Source organism: Cicer arietinum, chromosome 6 (assembly GCF_000331145.2).
Source record: "Cicer arietinum cultivar CDC Frontier isolate Library 1 chromosome 6, Cicar.CDCFrontier_v2.0, whole genome shotgun sequence".
Lineage (NCBI taxonomy): Eukaryota > Viridiplantae > Streptophyta > Magnoliopsida > Fabales > Fabaceae > Cicer > Cicer arietinum.
Genome location: NC_021165.2, coordinates 62,709,984 through 62,726,506, shown reverse-complemented (window position 1 = coordinate 62,726,506; position 16,523 = coordinate 62,709,984). Strand labels below are relative to the sequence as shown.

Here is a 16,523-nt window from a genome sequence, read left to right as displayed (position 1 = left end):
ATTCCAGATATCTATATGTAAAGGTATGAGTTTCAATTTGGATTTAGCATTTCTCTACATAAAAAATGTGCAAATCTAACAACTAAATTATTTGAAAAAAAAATTAAGGAAGAGATGTTAAATAAATAAAAGAAACTGATAATTTTACTAATTTTTTAATAAAGCAATAGTTGTACATATTTACTTTCACTAGCTTTTGTGAATTTTTATTATCATAAATACAAAAAAGATATTATTCGATCTCATGTACAAAATAATTAAATAATTAAATATTACAAAAATAAACAAATACATATTGAAAACTCTCGAAAGAGAAAGTCATTCAAAATATGATATTGATATTTTATATATAGTAATAATTTTATGATTCAATTACATAATCAAATTATTTCAAAATAAAAAAGTAGTCAAATAAATCTACTATTTTAAACCACCACCCAATTACCATTTGAGACATTATTTTCTTCCTTTTTTCTATTTCTCCAAATATTAGTTAAAAAGAATTTTATATTTTCATAGTTTGTGATCAACAAAATGTTATGACTTAGATGGACAATATGTATAATTCGCAATGATCGTTTCATGTAAAATTAATATTGAAAAAAAAATGAATATATTAATATATTAAATTATATTGAATATCGAATAATGTAACACATGAAAAATAAATATTTTACACGTAAAATATTCATATCTAAATCTATTATCGATTCAATGATACATTAAAACTATATTATTAGAATAAAATGATCATCAGTATCACAACTATAAATAATAATTATCTTTTTCTCAATTTTATAAAATAAATATTATAAGGAGATAAAAAAATTTGGCATCAAAAAATCATTTTCTTCATTATTATGGAAGAATTGCGTATTTTACCTGAAAGTTATTTTAACATTTTAAGATGAAAAACACTTTTATTAATTTTAACATTTTCTATTTGTTGACCATATTTCTTTCTATACTTTATAACAATTCATATTCATTTTTTGGTAATAAAATAAATAAAAATATATAAATTTTTAAAAGAGAAAAAAAAATATTTTGAGTTATGGCTAATGAACGTCATTTTACTCAATTAGGACATACCTTCATAAAACATCATTCTTAAATAATTGAATTTGTATCAAATTTATATAAGAATAATATTGAGTTGATTTGATTCTAAACATCATTGTATTTAAAGACCAAAGTCACCTTTTACACAAGAACTATGGCTTTGTACAATATGTCTCTAACTCATACAGAACATGATGAATAGAGAAATCAAATCAAAATATTTAAAAGGCACTCTAAGAGAAAACTAGCAAAAAAATGAAACACTAAATGAAAAATCAAGATACGTTTGAGCTCTATTATTATAGTATAGGTTTGCATTATAACCACAAAGTTTAATGGCTTGTGTATCACATCCAATCCCTTTTAGCTTACTGCTTATCTTTGTAAAGGATTAAGGAGTGAAAGCACAATAGCAATGAACTAGGATTAATGTTGAAAATTATCAAATGCATTTATTTAAAAAGTGCTAACAACTTGCAAAAAAAAAAAAAAAATCAAACTACCAATAGTCATGTAAAGAACTAGAAGAAAATATATGAAACTTCTATTGAGAGTAACAGCTTTTTATGATAATAATTTAGTAAAAGTTGATACATGGAGACTAGTCCACCTCTATTTGACTAGATATTTAAAACTTATACAAAAGGATGACATTAAACAACATGATGATATGGATTATAAGGGAAGGATAAAGAAAAATTGTAACCTCAAATGTTAAGCATTGTAGCCAAAACATAGTTTAGAAGTCAACAAGAGTATAATTAAACAAGAAGAACTCGTAAACTATAAGTGTATATTTGAAATAACAACATTAAAAGTAAAACTTTAGGGAAGATGAATGATATATGTGTTCTAAATCCAATAAGTGATTTATTTAAGAAAACAAAATAATAATGCATCATATATCGATAGTTGATTTTTTAAATGATATAGCACAAAGTATGGCATTCATGATGAGGTCAAAGAGAGATATGTTGCTTGCTAAAATATCATGTTTCCCAAAACTAGGTATTTCCATATTAAATTAGAGTCCATTAAGCAAAGGGAAAATATGGTTGTTTCAATTGAAATTCAAACTAGATGAGTTTGTAAATAGAAAGAGTAAACTACAAAATAAAATTGATAAAGTGAAATTGATATTATTAGATAGTTCCGAGTTCCATATACTTGGCAAACCAATTTGTATACAACATAAAACCAATTTGAATATGACTTCAATCATTTTTTTCGTTATTATTTCCTACTGAACAAAGTCATAAACCTACAATTGAGAGAAGGTTGTCCTTATAAACTACAGTGTTACAATAACCTCGGCTTACTTTAACACCAAGCTCCTCAATCGTCTGAGTACTTATATCATACCATACTAGTTCATCATCATTTTTTCTCAAGAATATACCGCCTTTCTCTCCTACTCCAATAAGATGTTGAACGCAAGGTAAGGGCTTGACAATGAAGACATTAGTCCACGATTCTTTCACACCGAGTTCACCCACTATTCTTATGTGAAAAGTAGTCGATTCATCATATATTATGAAAGCAATGGATCCATTTAACAACACCATGCGCAAGATATTATAATGGTCAACCATGTCTGAGGGAAAAGGTGTTGTAAGGAACACTTCATTGCACAAGTCAAATGATACCAAACACGGCCCAACCTTACTAAGACTATGGTAATCATCTTTACCCGACCAATGACAAAATCCATCCATGTACACTTCATGATCCAAAAGACAAAAAGGAATGTCAACATCAAGTTTCCTCCAAGAGTTACTTCTTAGACTATATATCTCCCACATCGGGGGAAAACCTACATGTTCGTCCCATGGCACATCTGCGTAACAATCAAGAAAGAAATCTAATCGTCGAATCACTTTATAGTCATCTCTAACATGGTCATAACCAAAACCATGATAGGTCACCATAGTGTCATGATAAGGTACATAGTCAAAAAGACTAGGTGGAATGACCTTGAATTCATCTGTAGCAGGGTTCCAAAATACACATTTTGCATGGACTCTCCCTTGTGTGAGACAAAGAGTCCCGTTAACACAAACAGAACTCAAAATATGAATACAACTGTTATCCTCGTGAAATGGAGGTGGCCAATCTAATTTGACCCTATTTTCAAACCTGTCACCAGAAAGTAAATACAATGTAGAGTGGAGTAGTTCACCCGGTTCACCCGTCAAAGGAACTAGACAATGATTTAGGAGGATAGAAGCACCATCGTAATAGGAATGGTTATTATAAAGGAAATAGTTGCGATACATTATCATAAATTTAGGGTTTTCCAACAAGAGAGTCCAAGCTTTGCGTATACATCCAAATCGGTACAAAGATTTTATAGACAATTTAGACAAAATAAAGAAGACAAGATCATCGGGTATATGGTTGCTAACCTTTATATTTGTTGCAGCAACAAATTTCTCCATCTCCAAATGAGACAACGAAGTTTTGCTTGCAACGATTCAAGCAATAGTTAAACCTATAGTAAGTATCGCAAGAAAAAGATATATAAATCAAGTAATAAAAAGCACCTGATGTTGAAATAAATTGATTGCAAAGAGCATTAACAATTGATTGAAGCAATGGATGAATGTTAGAGTGTGTACCGTGTAATCGGTTGATGGATGAAAAAAGGATAGAGGAGGTTTGAGAGAGAATGAATTCTTTATGCCAAACAGTTTTATCTTTTAAATTCTATTAGAAATTGTATACTACTCCCTCGAATAAATATTTCATTTTATATGTAAACAAAAAAAAAATTCGCATTTTACTATTTAAGAAAAAATAGAATTGAGAGAAAGAAAATCGCAAATTTATTAATTTATATCTACAAAGAACATATTTTTAAAATTAAAGTATTAAATTTAGTACATATTTTTATTAATATAAGTGGAATAAATGATATGTTTATAAAAAGGAACGTACTTAAAATAAACAAGGGTACACCTCAATTTTAGTTCTTGAAAGTTTATGATGTTGTTCTTTTGGTCTCTAACTCAACAAAAAATTAACATTAGCCTAAAAATTATGAAAATATCAATCAATTTAATCTTTGACGTTCTAACGGTATTTTGACAATAAATTGTATGTTTAGCGACTTTTGTGATAGTAAGTTATATCTTTCGGAGACTATTTTTATAATTCAAAAACTAATTTTATTTTTTTATTGAGTCAAGGACAAAAACGGCAGCGTCAGATACTTCAGATGATCTAACAATGGTTTACCCTATAAACTATTTCATCTGTTTTAAGATACAAGTGTTATTTAGTCTATGCGCAAGTTCTTCTAACTTTTAAAACTTTTTGTATGTATTCGAAGATTCTAACATCTTTTTTTTCCTCTTAAATATACCTTACGATATATGTTCAAATATATCTCAAATATTTGATTTGATAATATAATCAACTCATTTTAGAGAATTAAATAATAAATATCAATCATTAAAAATCAAATCAATAGTTAATATTATGTACACATGCATAATCAATTTTGGATGATTATAATATTAACCATTGATTTTATAACTTTCCCAAATTATCATTTTACCATCTTGCGAGTACATATAAATATTTTTATATTTACTTGTAAGATGGTCTGTAAATATAATTCTAGATATCTATATGTAGAGGTATCAGTTTCAATTTAGATTTAGCATTTCTCTACATAAAAAATGTGCAAATCTAACAACTAGAGTATTTGAAAAAAAAAATTAAGAAATAGATGTTAAGTAAATAAAAGAAAATGATAGTTTTACTAATTTTTTTATTAAAGCAATAGTTATATATATTTACTTTCACTAGCTTTTGTGAATTTTCATTATCATAAATACAAAAAAGATATTATTCGATCTCATGCACAAAATAATTAAATAATTAAATATTGCAAAAATAAACAACATATTGAAAACTCTCTAAAGAGAAAGTCATTCCAAATATGATATTCATATTTTATATATAGTAATAATTTTATGATTCAATTACATAATCAAATTATTTCAAAATAAAATAAGTAGTCAAATAAATCTACTATTTTAAACCACCACCCAATTACCATTTGAGACATTATTTTCTTCCTCTTTTTTCTTTCTCCAAATATGAGTTAAAAATAATTTTATATTTTCGTAGTTTGTGATCAACAAAATGTTATAACTTAGATGGACAATATGTATAATTCGCGATGATCGTTTCATGTAAAGTTATTAATGAAAAAAAAAATGAATATATTAATATATTAAATTATATTGAATATCGAATAATATAACACATGAAAAATAAATATTTTACACGTAAAATGTTCATATCTAAATCTATTATCCATTCAATGATACATTAAAACTATATTATTAGAATAAAATGATCATCGGTATGACAATTATAAATAATAATTATCTTTTTCTCAATTTAAAAAAATAAATATTATAAGGAGATAAAAAAATTTGGCATAAAAAAAATCATGTTCTTCATTATTATGGAAGAAATGCATATTTTACCTGAAAGTTATTTGTTAACATTTTAAGATGAAAAACACTTATTTTTAAAATTATTCTCTAACATTTTAAGATGAAAAACACTTTTATTAATTTTAACATTTTCTATTTGTTGACCATATTTCTTTCTATACTTTATAACAAATCATATTCATTTTTTGGTAATAAAATAAATAAAAATATATAAATTTTTAAAAGAGAAAAAAAATAAATTTTGAGTTATGGCTATTGAACGTCATTTTACTCAATTAGGACATACCTTCATAAAACATCATTCTTAAATAATTGAATTTGTATCAAATTTATATAAGAATAATATTGAGTGGGTTTGATTCTAAGCATCACTGTATCAAATTTTTGTCCAATACAGTTTACTAATTATCTCCCCTCTAGCCACAACCAAGTTATCTTTATTGAGTTTCCACTTTCTAGAAGGAAAATAATTATTAAAACAACTTTCATCAAGCATATGCACATAGATTAAATTGAAGCGAACATTTGAAGCATGTTTGACTCCTTTAAGCAACAATTGCACTACCATGTTGGTTTGCAAGCATACATCACCAACACCAATTACCTTAGATACACCATCATTACCCTTCAGTTCCTTTTTCTGACTTCTCTCCCTATTTCCAGTGACAAGAACTTCAGATTGAGATGAAGAACCATGTGTCTTCATTCTCATCTCCCCATTCAAAACACCACCTTTAGTTGTTTCCAAAGAAACATCACTGTTAGGAGATTAACTCGTTATAGAAACCCAAAATATCTCACAAGACTCTGGCAAAGATAACATTAATCCTAAGAGCTCGTCATCAAACTTGATAGCCATTCCTAACATCTGATCAAGGAGTCCCTAAAATTCACCTAAGTGGTCCAAAATAGACGTTCTCTCCTAATACTTTAAACTTATGAAACTATTTGTAACATCCTCTAAATTTATTATTTAAAAATAATTAGAACTTATCAATATTATTCAATATTAAATTACGTGTGATAATTATTTGCCTTATTCGACTTATTGTAGTTTATAAAGTTATTAGTAAGAATTATTAAATCAATGGGGAGTTTATATATATATATATATATATATATATATATATATATATATATTGTATGTAGATGTGTCTTTCTAGTGCTAGAAGAAATTGGGCTAAGAGTTTGAGACTTGATATGACCCAACCCACTTGAAAGAGTACAAATTTGAATTATGTGTTTGTGACTTGGTTTTTATGATGAAGGTTGACAAAAAAAAAAAAAAGCACAAAAAGAGTGACATATTATCACTCCAATTCTTCATTAAGACCCTGTAATATGTAACCAACAAATTCTACTTTAAATTTCCCTAAGTCCACAATTTATGTATACTCACTAATAATAAACAAAAAAGAATACCGAAGCCCTAGCCGCCATCACCTTTACACCTCCTTTTCTTCGTGTATCCAAAGCTTGGGACTTCACAACAACAAAAGAACTAACAGTCCCCCACCAATAAGAGCATTTCAATAGTCCATTGTTTGTAAGTGCTTTTAAATTAAAGAAAGAAAAAAAGAGAATCTTTAAAAACTAAGGTACAAAGCCATACATAACCTGAATTTGTCACATATATATTATACGTTGCTTGTTAATTGTTTGTTTCTCAAATTATTGGATTTTTCTGATTTTTTTAAATTGCTATTATGTGCCATTAATTATGTTAATTGTTAGGTTTTCTATTTTTTTTATTAAGTACATAAATTCCTATTATGTGTAACCTCCTTAAAATTTATGATTGAATATATGCCTTAAATTACTACGAATGAAAAATAATTTTAATTTTTATGCGTTAATATTATGACGTTACAAATTTATTACTCATGATTTGAATTTTATTTTTGTTTGTTATCAATTTAATATTGTGATTTGACGAAATTATGAATATATTACTCGTGATTTGAATTTTTTTATATAATTGTTTGTATGTTATGAATTTAATACTTGTGATTCAAAAATGTTATGAATTTAATATTGTGACGTTACGAATTTACTAATTATGATTTGAATTTTGTTTGTCTATATGTTATAAATTTAATATTCTTGATTTATTGATGTTATGAATTTACTACTCGTGATTTGAATTCTTTTAAATAATTGTCTGTCCATTGTGAATTTAATATTTATAATTTAATAACGTTATGAATTTACTATTATGATGTTGTTAATTACTACTCGTGATTTGAATTTTTAATAACTTACTACTCGTGTATTAATTTGACATTTTGTAATAATTGTTGGTACATTTAAGATACTATCAATTAATTGTTACATTTTGAGTCCCTAGCAAAACACTTTCGCTACTTTCGTAACCAAATGGATGAAGAGTACATGTGTGAGAGGTTTGAAAGTGGACTCGGGTATGGGATTAAGGAGTGTGTGGGACCCGTAGATATACGTCAATATCAAGTGTTGGTGGAAAAATGCAAAAAGATAGAGATCATGAAACGTGGCCGCCTGAATAGAGGTGTTATTGGTGGACCAGCAAAAGCTTGGGACTCCATTTCCTTGTAAACATCTTTGTGGAGCTTAAAACGTGTACTAGGAAGAAAAACAACCAAGGTAAGGGATTTTACCTTATATGTGATAATGTTTTAACATTTATCATGTATATGAGTTGAAGTGTGAATATTCTTGTTATATATGTTAAAGTGTTAATTTTATGGCCTATATGATATCAAGTTTCTATTTTTGTGTATGTTGTGAAGGTCATTATTTTTATGATTATTTGTCTATGAATATGTGATACTCATGATATGGATGTTATACGTGTTCTTAATGATATGTGAAAAAGGTGGTGATTTTAAAATATAATTTTGAATGCATATGACATGATTCTTAGTAGGTTGTGTGGGAATATATCTATTTGATATTATATCTTCATGTCATGGCATATGCATCTTCGTGGGAGTTGCCTTAGTGAAAAATTTGTTTTCCCCATTGATATGGATGATCTTTCTGTGTGGAAGGTGCCTTAGTGACAGATTTATATCCGGATCATATAGTTGTAGGAGCATTCATTATGCATATGTTTTGATATACAATTAACTAGTTTTGTGTTATTCTTCTATATGTATAGCTTTGGTTTGATGTGGATGATGGAAAAAATTGACCCTTATAACAACATTTGAGGTACTAATGAGTTCAAGGAGATTCAAGAGTAGTTAATGAGTATTGACGTGTGACGAACATGGGGAAAACATGGGTTTATTTTTCAAGACGATTTTGTAAAACCAGAATTATCAAATATTTCTATGTTCTTTTTAAATCTTTTGTCACAAACTTTTAAACTGTACTAGAATTCTAGAAATACGGAAGTGGTTCTCTTTCGTTAAGAATAATTGTTTTTACTTCATTTCAAATTTTGTAATAAATATTTTCTTAATGATATTAAATAAAGTGATTGTTACTAATTATTTAAAATGAATAAATGTTAAGTGTTCAAAAAAAAAAAATTCATAAACTTTTCAGAGAAATAATTATTTTTTAAGTAACATTTTGAATTAAAAATCCGAGGCGTTACACTATTCAGTAAGAATAATTTATTATTCCTTGATTTAGAAGCAAACAAAGTGTGCATCTTCTCCCACATAGTTTTTGCATTTGTCTCATTAGTAATATGATTATAAACATTATCTTCTACATATTGCCTAACAAAACCACATATCTCTAGAATATTCTTCCGTAGATTTATCATCCGACTTTTTAGAACTAAAAATAGGAAGATGCATTTTCTTCACAAATAACAAATATTTCATCTTGCCCTTCCACAAATGTTAATTAGTACCATTCAAGCATACTATCTTTATATTCATATTTTCCTCCATCCTTCAAGCAAGTCAAACTGTCTTTTAACCAAAGCTCTAATAAGGAATAAACACAACACAATAACAAGTAATAAATAACATATATAAAATTCCCCCAACTTGCAAGAACTCATGAGGAACAACAACCAATATATATATGGCAGCAAATTAATCAAAATAAAAAAGCATAAAGAACATCATATTTTAACATGGAAAACCCCTCAATGCAAGGGTAAAAACCACGAATCATCTAGACAAAGAAATAGCTTCAGTATAATCAAATAAGGGTACAAGAGAGTCTTAAAATGATGCACAAATTGTGCCTACAACCAGCCAAAATAGCAATGCACTAAAACCTACAAATAAAAAGCAAGAAGAAGAAAACACCCAAAAAACCTGTTGTTGTGCGAGCCCAATTCCTCCCTCTCCAAATGTCCTTTCGCCATTACGACCGTTGAAAATGAAGAACTAAATGTTACAAAATTGTAGTCCAAATATCAACCTGCTCCAACGGTTAACGAGTGAGCAATTGATGTTTTTCTAACACTGATTTAGCAAAATCCGAAATAGTGTTTACTCTTCTCTTTTCTCTTTTGGTGGCTAATTTTTCTTTCAAAATAGTCTCTCTCTTTTTCAATCCTAATAAAACCCCTCTCCACTTTAATAAGTGAAACACATGAGCTACAGTTTTGGAATTTTATCCACCTAGGAAGAGTGCCCATTACCCAACAAGTATCACATAAGAAAATTTTAAAATGGGTACAACTAATTCAAGTAATAAAATATTATAATAGCACCCGATGATGATAAAATAGTGAATAAAACACAATGAGTACTGACGAAGTTACTGATTTGGACAATGATAACAATCGATGACAATAATGGATCAATGTTTCATCGCTAATGACACAAAATTGTATAGGTATTTTAATATTTTGCTCAATTAAGTTTAGGTATCTTCATATCGAAACACACAAAGAGATCGTAAACAAAAATCAAATTAGAGAGAGAGATCGGCGTACTAGTCATAATTGATTGATCAATGAATAAAAGAGAGGAAGATGATTTCTTTGAATGAAATTAAGTAAAGAGGAGGTGAATGAAATGAATCATTTGTTATATAGTAGTATCATAGTATATTATTTCTATGTTCCTATTTCTATGTGCGGGTTCTTCTAACTTTTGAAACTCCTTCGATGTGACATCATTCTAAGATTATAACATCTTTGTATGTACACCAACTCGCAAGTTGGTCGGTAGATATACCCCAACCTCAAGTTATAATCTATATCCATAGTTCTAGATTTCAAGTGGGATTTAAAATTTATGTTTTTTCGGTAATTAAAATGTGGCAATATAATTATATATTTAAAAAAAATATAATTTTGAAAGTATATTTTTGTACGATATATTATATTCGAAAATGTACTTCATTGATAATTATTTTTTAGAAAGATCACTTTTTAGTATGATATAGAATTCTAATTTGTTTTGAATGATTGCTGGAGTAACGTTGTGCTAAAAAATCCATTACAAATTTCAGATATATGCACATGAGTGGAAATTTAAGTGAGATGGAACAATTACTATCTTGAGAAGAGGTGAAATATATGCAATTTTCGGTGATCATTGTTGAGGTAAAAAACCTTTTTGATATATGTTTTAATGACAACAAATCTTATAGAATAAATGATTAAGTTTTATGAACGATGATCTACTAATGATTGCATTTGAGTTTTATTTAAGGAACATGAATTGCATAAGTGAACGAGAAAGAAGACATTTGCATCATCAAAGTTCATAAGTATTTACTCAATAATAAAAGAATATCAAAAATAATATATCATATATCAATCATTCAAGAGAATGATTATTACATCTTTAAGATAGCATCTTCATGAAGAAGGTGATCAAATACATTCATACAACAACCAATGATCACACCATGTTATAAATCAAAGTAAATTATGTCTTAACTAAATTGAAAATTGATGACAAGATCATTCTAGAAAAACGAAGATCGTTGTAGTTTATTCGAAAAATAACAATATGAAAATCAAAGATAATTATAGTTTATTAAAAAACAGAAGTCTGATAAATGAAGATCATTCTATTTTATTAAAAAGAAAGTATGGAAAAACAAAGGTGAGTCTAGTTTATTATCAAGATCATTCTAGTTATTTCATTTATGGAAAGAAGTAAAATAAGTCATTTGTCATAGTCCAAACCTTAAGATAAACACATGTCAGTACTACTCAAGCCCAAAAAAGTCTAGCTAAAGGCCCATTAGAAGCAAAGAACATAAAGATCAATCTCTAGATTGATGAGTTATGAGAAAGTATAGAAAATACACTACTCCTGCACATTTTTACAAAAAGTACATCATATTTCTAAAACAAAGGACTTATACTAGACAGCTACTAAATTACTCATCCATGTTTTCCATACAAAACAAAACCAATAACGTTCTGGTTTTACAAAAGAATATTTTGGTTATTCTCTTTTAAAGACAGTTAAAACATATTATTTTCCATAGTCCAAACCATAATTTAGAAAGTATCAAGACTGCTCAAATCAATAGTGAAGCTCATAACTCGAGTTTAATGCCCTAAGAAGAAAACAAACCTCAAGATTGATCTCCAAATTGATGAGTAATGAGCAAGGATGCAAATACAATAGACTTAAATTATTCTACAGAAAGCTCTGCATAATTCAGATTTAAAACAGTACCAACTGGCATTTGACAGTCCATTCACTCATTCATTCACGTTTTGCATTAGGCTTAAAAGCAATAATGTTCTTCGTTTGTTTAAAATGTTCTGGACAACAATATAAACACGTGTTTAATGAGTTGGTCTTTATTTATCTCAAACAAATGTTGAGAAGTTTCAAGATCTCAAACACTTTTATGATATACATCATTTATAACTCAAGTCTATCTTTTATGTTTGATTGAGTGTGTTTGTAAAAATACTTTCAAGGCTAAAAGGTGATTGTAAAAATCATGTCCATGTTGAAAGATGAAGATTGTAATTGATCAAGGTCTGATCAAGAGAAAAAGTGTGAAGGAGAACATTCTGATTCTGAAGCACATAGTGAAAATCTCAAGGTTGTGAGGATTAGACAAGCCTTAGTTGGGTAAACCAGTATACTTTTTATGTGTGATCTTTCTATCTTTTATCTTTAATTATTTGCACAAAAATCGAAATTCATTATAAACTAATTTGTTTTATTTACTTATACCATATCCAGAATATTCTGGACATTATATTTCAACCAAAATTGATTTTAAGTTAATTTATATTAAACACAGGAAGCCAAATTTTGAAAGGGTACCAATTCAATCTCCTTTTCTTGTGATTGACATTGCTACTTTGATCAATTGGAGAGTTGAGGCAATTACATCATTGGAGTACTCATATAAATAGTTGATGTATCACTAACCATATTCTTGAGAGAGAAATGTATGAATAGTTATTTTATTATGAGTGAGATGTGAAATTTAAGTATTATCATTCTTTGTAGCTCTTATTTGTGGTGTGTTTGAAGAACGTTTCATCATATACAATAGTGGATCTTTGTTGGAACAAGGGGGGGTCAAAGTCGTCAACCATTTTAAAAAACAATAATAATATATAAGAAAAAAATACAAAAAAAAAGTTAAATAACATAATACATACATCTTGTGATCTAAATAATATTTTGATATAATAAACACAAAAATTTAATCATATCAATTAATTTAAAATCAAATTAAATAAACTTAACCTCTATTGATCTGAGTATGGTTTCACTTAATTTAAAATCAAGTGCCGATGGCTAAAACAAACTATTATATTTTAATTCGCATTATATATGTAGTGTTATCTTAAAAAAAAATGTGTTGTACTTACATATTTTTTATCGCTTTAAAAATTTAGTGTAACACCCTAAATTTTATGATAAACTATTTTATTAATTAAATAAAATTTTAAATAATTAATTTGATGTTAAAATTATTATAAAATATCTATTAATAAACTTTGTGATTAGTTTTTCGTTATATAGGTGATTTATATGATGTGCTAGTTTTATAAGTATTAGATTACATGAGCGATATAAATAATAAATATTATATTTTACTCTTTGATCTATTTTTTTTAAAAATAATAGTATTTTATTGTAATATATATATTTATTAAAAATAAAAATAAAAAGATTTTATACGATTTTACGTGTATATACGTGTACCCAATTAATGTAATACTTTTATGTGCGCTTGACTAAATTAAGTATGCACGTATTTATATTTTAATTATTTATAACTATTTTCTATTTTTAGTTATTTTTTTTATAAATAATTATCTTGAGATAGTAGTGATATTGTGTTTGATTTCCTTTATTTTTATATACTTATTGTGACATTGTGGTTTTATATATATTTATTAAGATTTAGTAATTAATATAAAGTGTTGATGTTATATTTATTTATTTTATAATTTTGACTATTCTCTAATGATGATAATATTTTAATTTGAGTATTTGGAAAAATAAGTATTATTATAGGGATTATTTTGAATATGAGAGTTTTGGTTATTAATGTATTTTAAAAGATTAATTATTTTTATTTATAAATTATTAGTTTTGAAATATTAATAATGATTTATTAATGAAATTGTGTTTTAAAAAAAAAAATTAAAACTAGTAAAACCTAAAAGGAGACCAATGGGTTTGACCCATTTGTGAACCCTAATTGTTAATAAAATAAAACAAACAAAAAAAGGAAGGGAGTTGGATGTGCTAGTTTTATAAGTATTAGATTACATGAGCGATATAAATAATAAATATTATATTTTACTCTTTGATCTATTTTTTTTAAAAATAATAGTATTTTATTGTAATATATATATTTATTAAAAATAAAAATAAAAAGATTTTATACGATTTTACGTGTATATACGTGTACCCAATTAATGTAATACTTTTATGTGCGCTTGACTAAATTAAGTATGCACGTATTTATATTTTAATTATTTATAACTATTTTCTATTTTTAGTTATTTTTTTTATAAATAATTATCTTGAGATAGTAGTGATATTGTGTTTGATTTCCTTTATTTTTATATACTTATTGTGACATTGTGGTTTTATATATATTTATTAAGATTTAGTAATTAATATAAAGTGTTGATGTTATATTTATTTATTTTATAATTTTGACTATTCTCTAATGATGATAATATTTTAATTTGAGTATTTGGAAAAATAAGTATTATTATAGGGATTATTTTGAATATTAGAGTTTTGGTTATTAATGTATTTTAAAATATTAATTATTTTTATTTATAAATTATTAGTTTTGAAATATTAATAATGATTTATTAATGAAATTGTGTTTTAAAAAAAAAAATTAAAACTAGTAAAACCTAAAAGGAGACCAATGGGTTTGACCCATTTGTGAACCCTAATTGTTAATAAAATAAAACAAACAAAAATAGGAAGGGAGTTGGACGACGGTCGTAAAACCAAAGAGAAAACAATAACAATCTATAGTTTGACACCGATGATCGATAATTGTTCCAGAAAAGTTTATCCGTTCTTGTCCAAATTTCAGTATGTTGTTTTATTCATTTAGGTAGTCAAATAAACATATTTCCTCAGATTTTTTAACCATCCAAATTTCTCTTTAAAATACCCGACTTCTCCGTTTATAAAATTCCTTAGTTTGAACCGTTCTCCTTTACCGTAAGTCCGATTTGAGTGAAACCAACGCCAAAACGACTGTGTGAAAATTTTCTATTTTATCCTATGATTTGTTTTCTGATTTATGGTAAGTTTCCTTGACCAAATTTCGAATTTAGTTTTTAGAGTATCTTCTCATAAACTATTTTTAACGTTTACCCATAAACTGTCGAGTTAGATCGATTGATGGACAAAGAGTCAATGAATAAGAGTCAATGAATCGTATTCGTGTGTGAAAGCGTCGAAATAAGGTAAGGGGTGAGAGAGCGTTTGAATTCATGAGTGTAATATATTGTGAGATGAACGGGAAAACTATATTTCCCAACGATTCATCCAGGGCTCGCTACGTATGGCAGTAGCCCTTTGAGGGATAAATTAATTAATGTGAAAATATAGAAATTGTGAGATTAAAATATAGAATAGAAATATTTGTAGGGTGTTGATTGATTTAATTTGTTTGAATGTGTGGCATTTGATATTATTGTGATATTTGATTTAATTTCGTTAAATGTGTGGCATTTAATATATTGTGATATTTGATTTAATTTCTTTAAATGTGTGGTGTGTGATATTATTGTGATATTGGTTGTTGAATTAATTTTATGCATATGTTTGCTTAGATGAGTTTAAATGATGTTATAATAAAAATAGATGTGTTGTGATAATTATATGTAATGATGATGATGTATGATTAACAATGGTGATGTGATAAATTTGTGATGAATATATGTGTTGTTGTATGATTGATGATAGTGGTTTTATAAATTGTGATGAGTTTATGTGATGATGATGATGTGTGATTAATTATAGTGATATTATAAATTGTGATGAGAATATTCACTACTAGAAATTAGTGTTTTGCCTGTGGATTTTCCTGCGGATTAAAGCTAAAAATCCGCAGGAACACATGTTACCTGCGGATTTATTGGCGGAATCATTTCCCCACGTAAAACCTTCGTGGATAACTGGTTCCTGAGGATTTCTGAATCCGCAGGTAACGTACATGCGGATAAATCCGCAGGAAAACTAAATAAATTCCGCAGCAAATATTTTATAAACTTAAGGTATTTTCTTATGAATATTCATGCCGAACAAATCTGCAGTACCATTTCAACGAATGTTTTCCAAGGGTATTTCCGCAGGAAATGTCACATGCAGTTGATAATATGTTTCGCATGAAAATCCACAGGTAAATCCGTAGGAAAGTTTCTAATGTATATTTTTGATTTGTACTGGTTTTTTTTTTCTTCTGAATTTCGATTTATATGAAAATTACACATAATTATAAATACATTTTTTAAATATTTAATATTAGTCTTTAGTTGGAATACTATTACAATACTCTGAAACAAAATTTATATCGAATTCACAAATCATACTAAATATTAATTAAAGCATGAAC

At 26.9% G+C, this 16,523-nt stretch overlaps 1 protein-coding gene across 1 annotated transcript; it reads right to left on the bottom strand.

Annotated features, from left to right (window-relative positions):
• Positions 1 to 2,315: 2,315 nt before the first annotated feature.
• On the bottom strand, positions 2,316 to 6,393 carry LOC101500087 (F-box protein CPR1-like). Its single transcript, XM_004514316.2, has 3 exons — positions 6,336 to 6,393; positions 5,930 to 6,266; positions 2,316 to 3,198 (listed from the first exon to the last, which is right to left on the bottom strand). The coding sequence occupies exons 1-3, from the start codon at positions 6,391 to 6,393 to the stop codon at positions 2,316 to 2,318; spliced, it is 1,278 nt and encodes a 425-aa protein (XP_004514373.2).
• Between the last annotated feature and the right edge of the window lie 10,130 nt (positions 6,394 to 16,523).

Coding starts and splice junctions, on each gene's coding strand:
- LOC101500087 (XM_004514316.2), bottom strand. CDS start 6,393: ATGGCTATCAAGTTTGATGACGAGCTCTTAGGATTAATGTTATCTTTG. Junction 6,267..6,335: donor GTTATCTTTGCCAGAGTCTT/GTGAGATATTTT, acceptor AAACAACTAAAG/GTGGTGTTTTGAATGGGGAG. Junction 3,199..5,929: donor GGGGAGATAATTAGTAAACT/GTATTGGACAAA, acceptor TTCTGGTGACAG/GTTTGAAAATAGGGTCAAAT.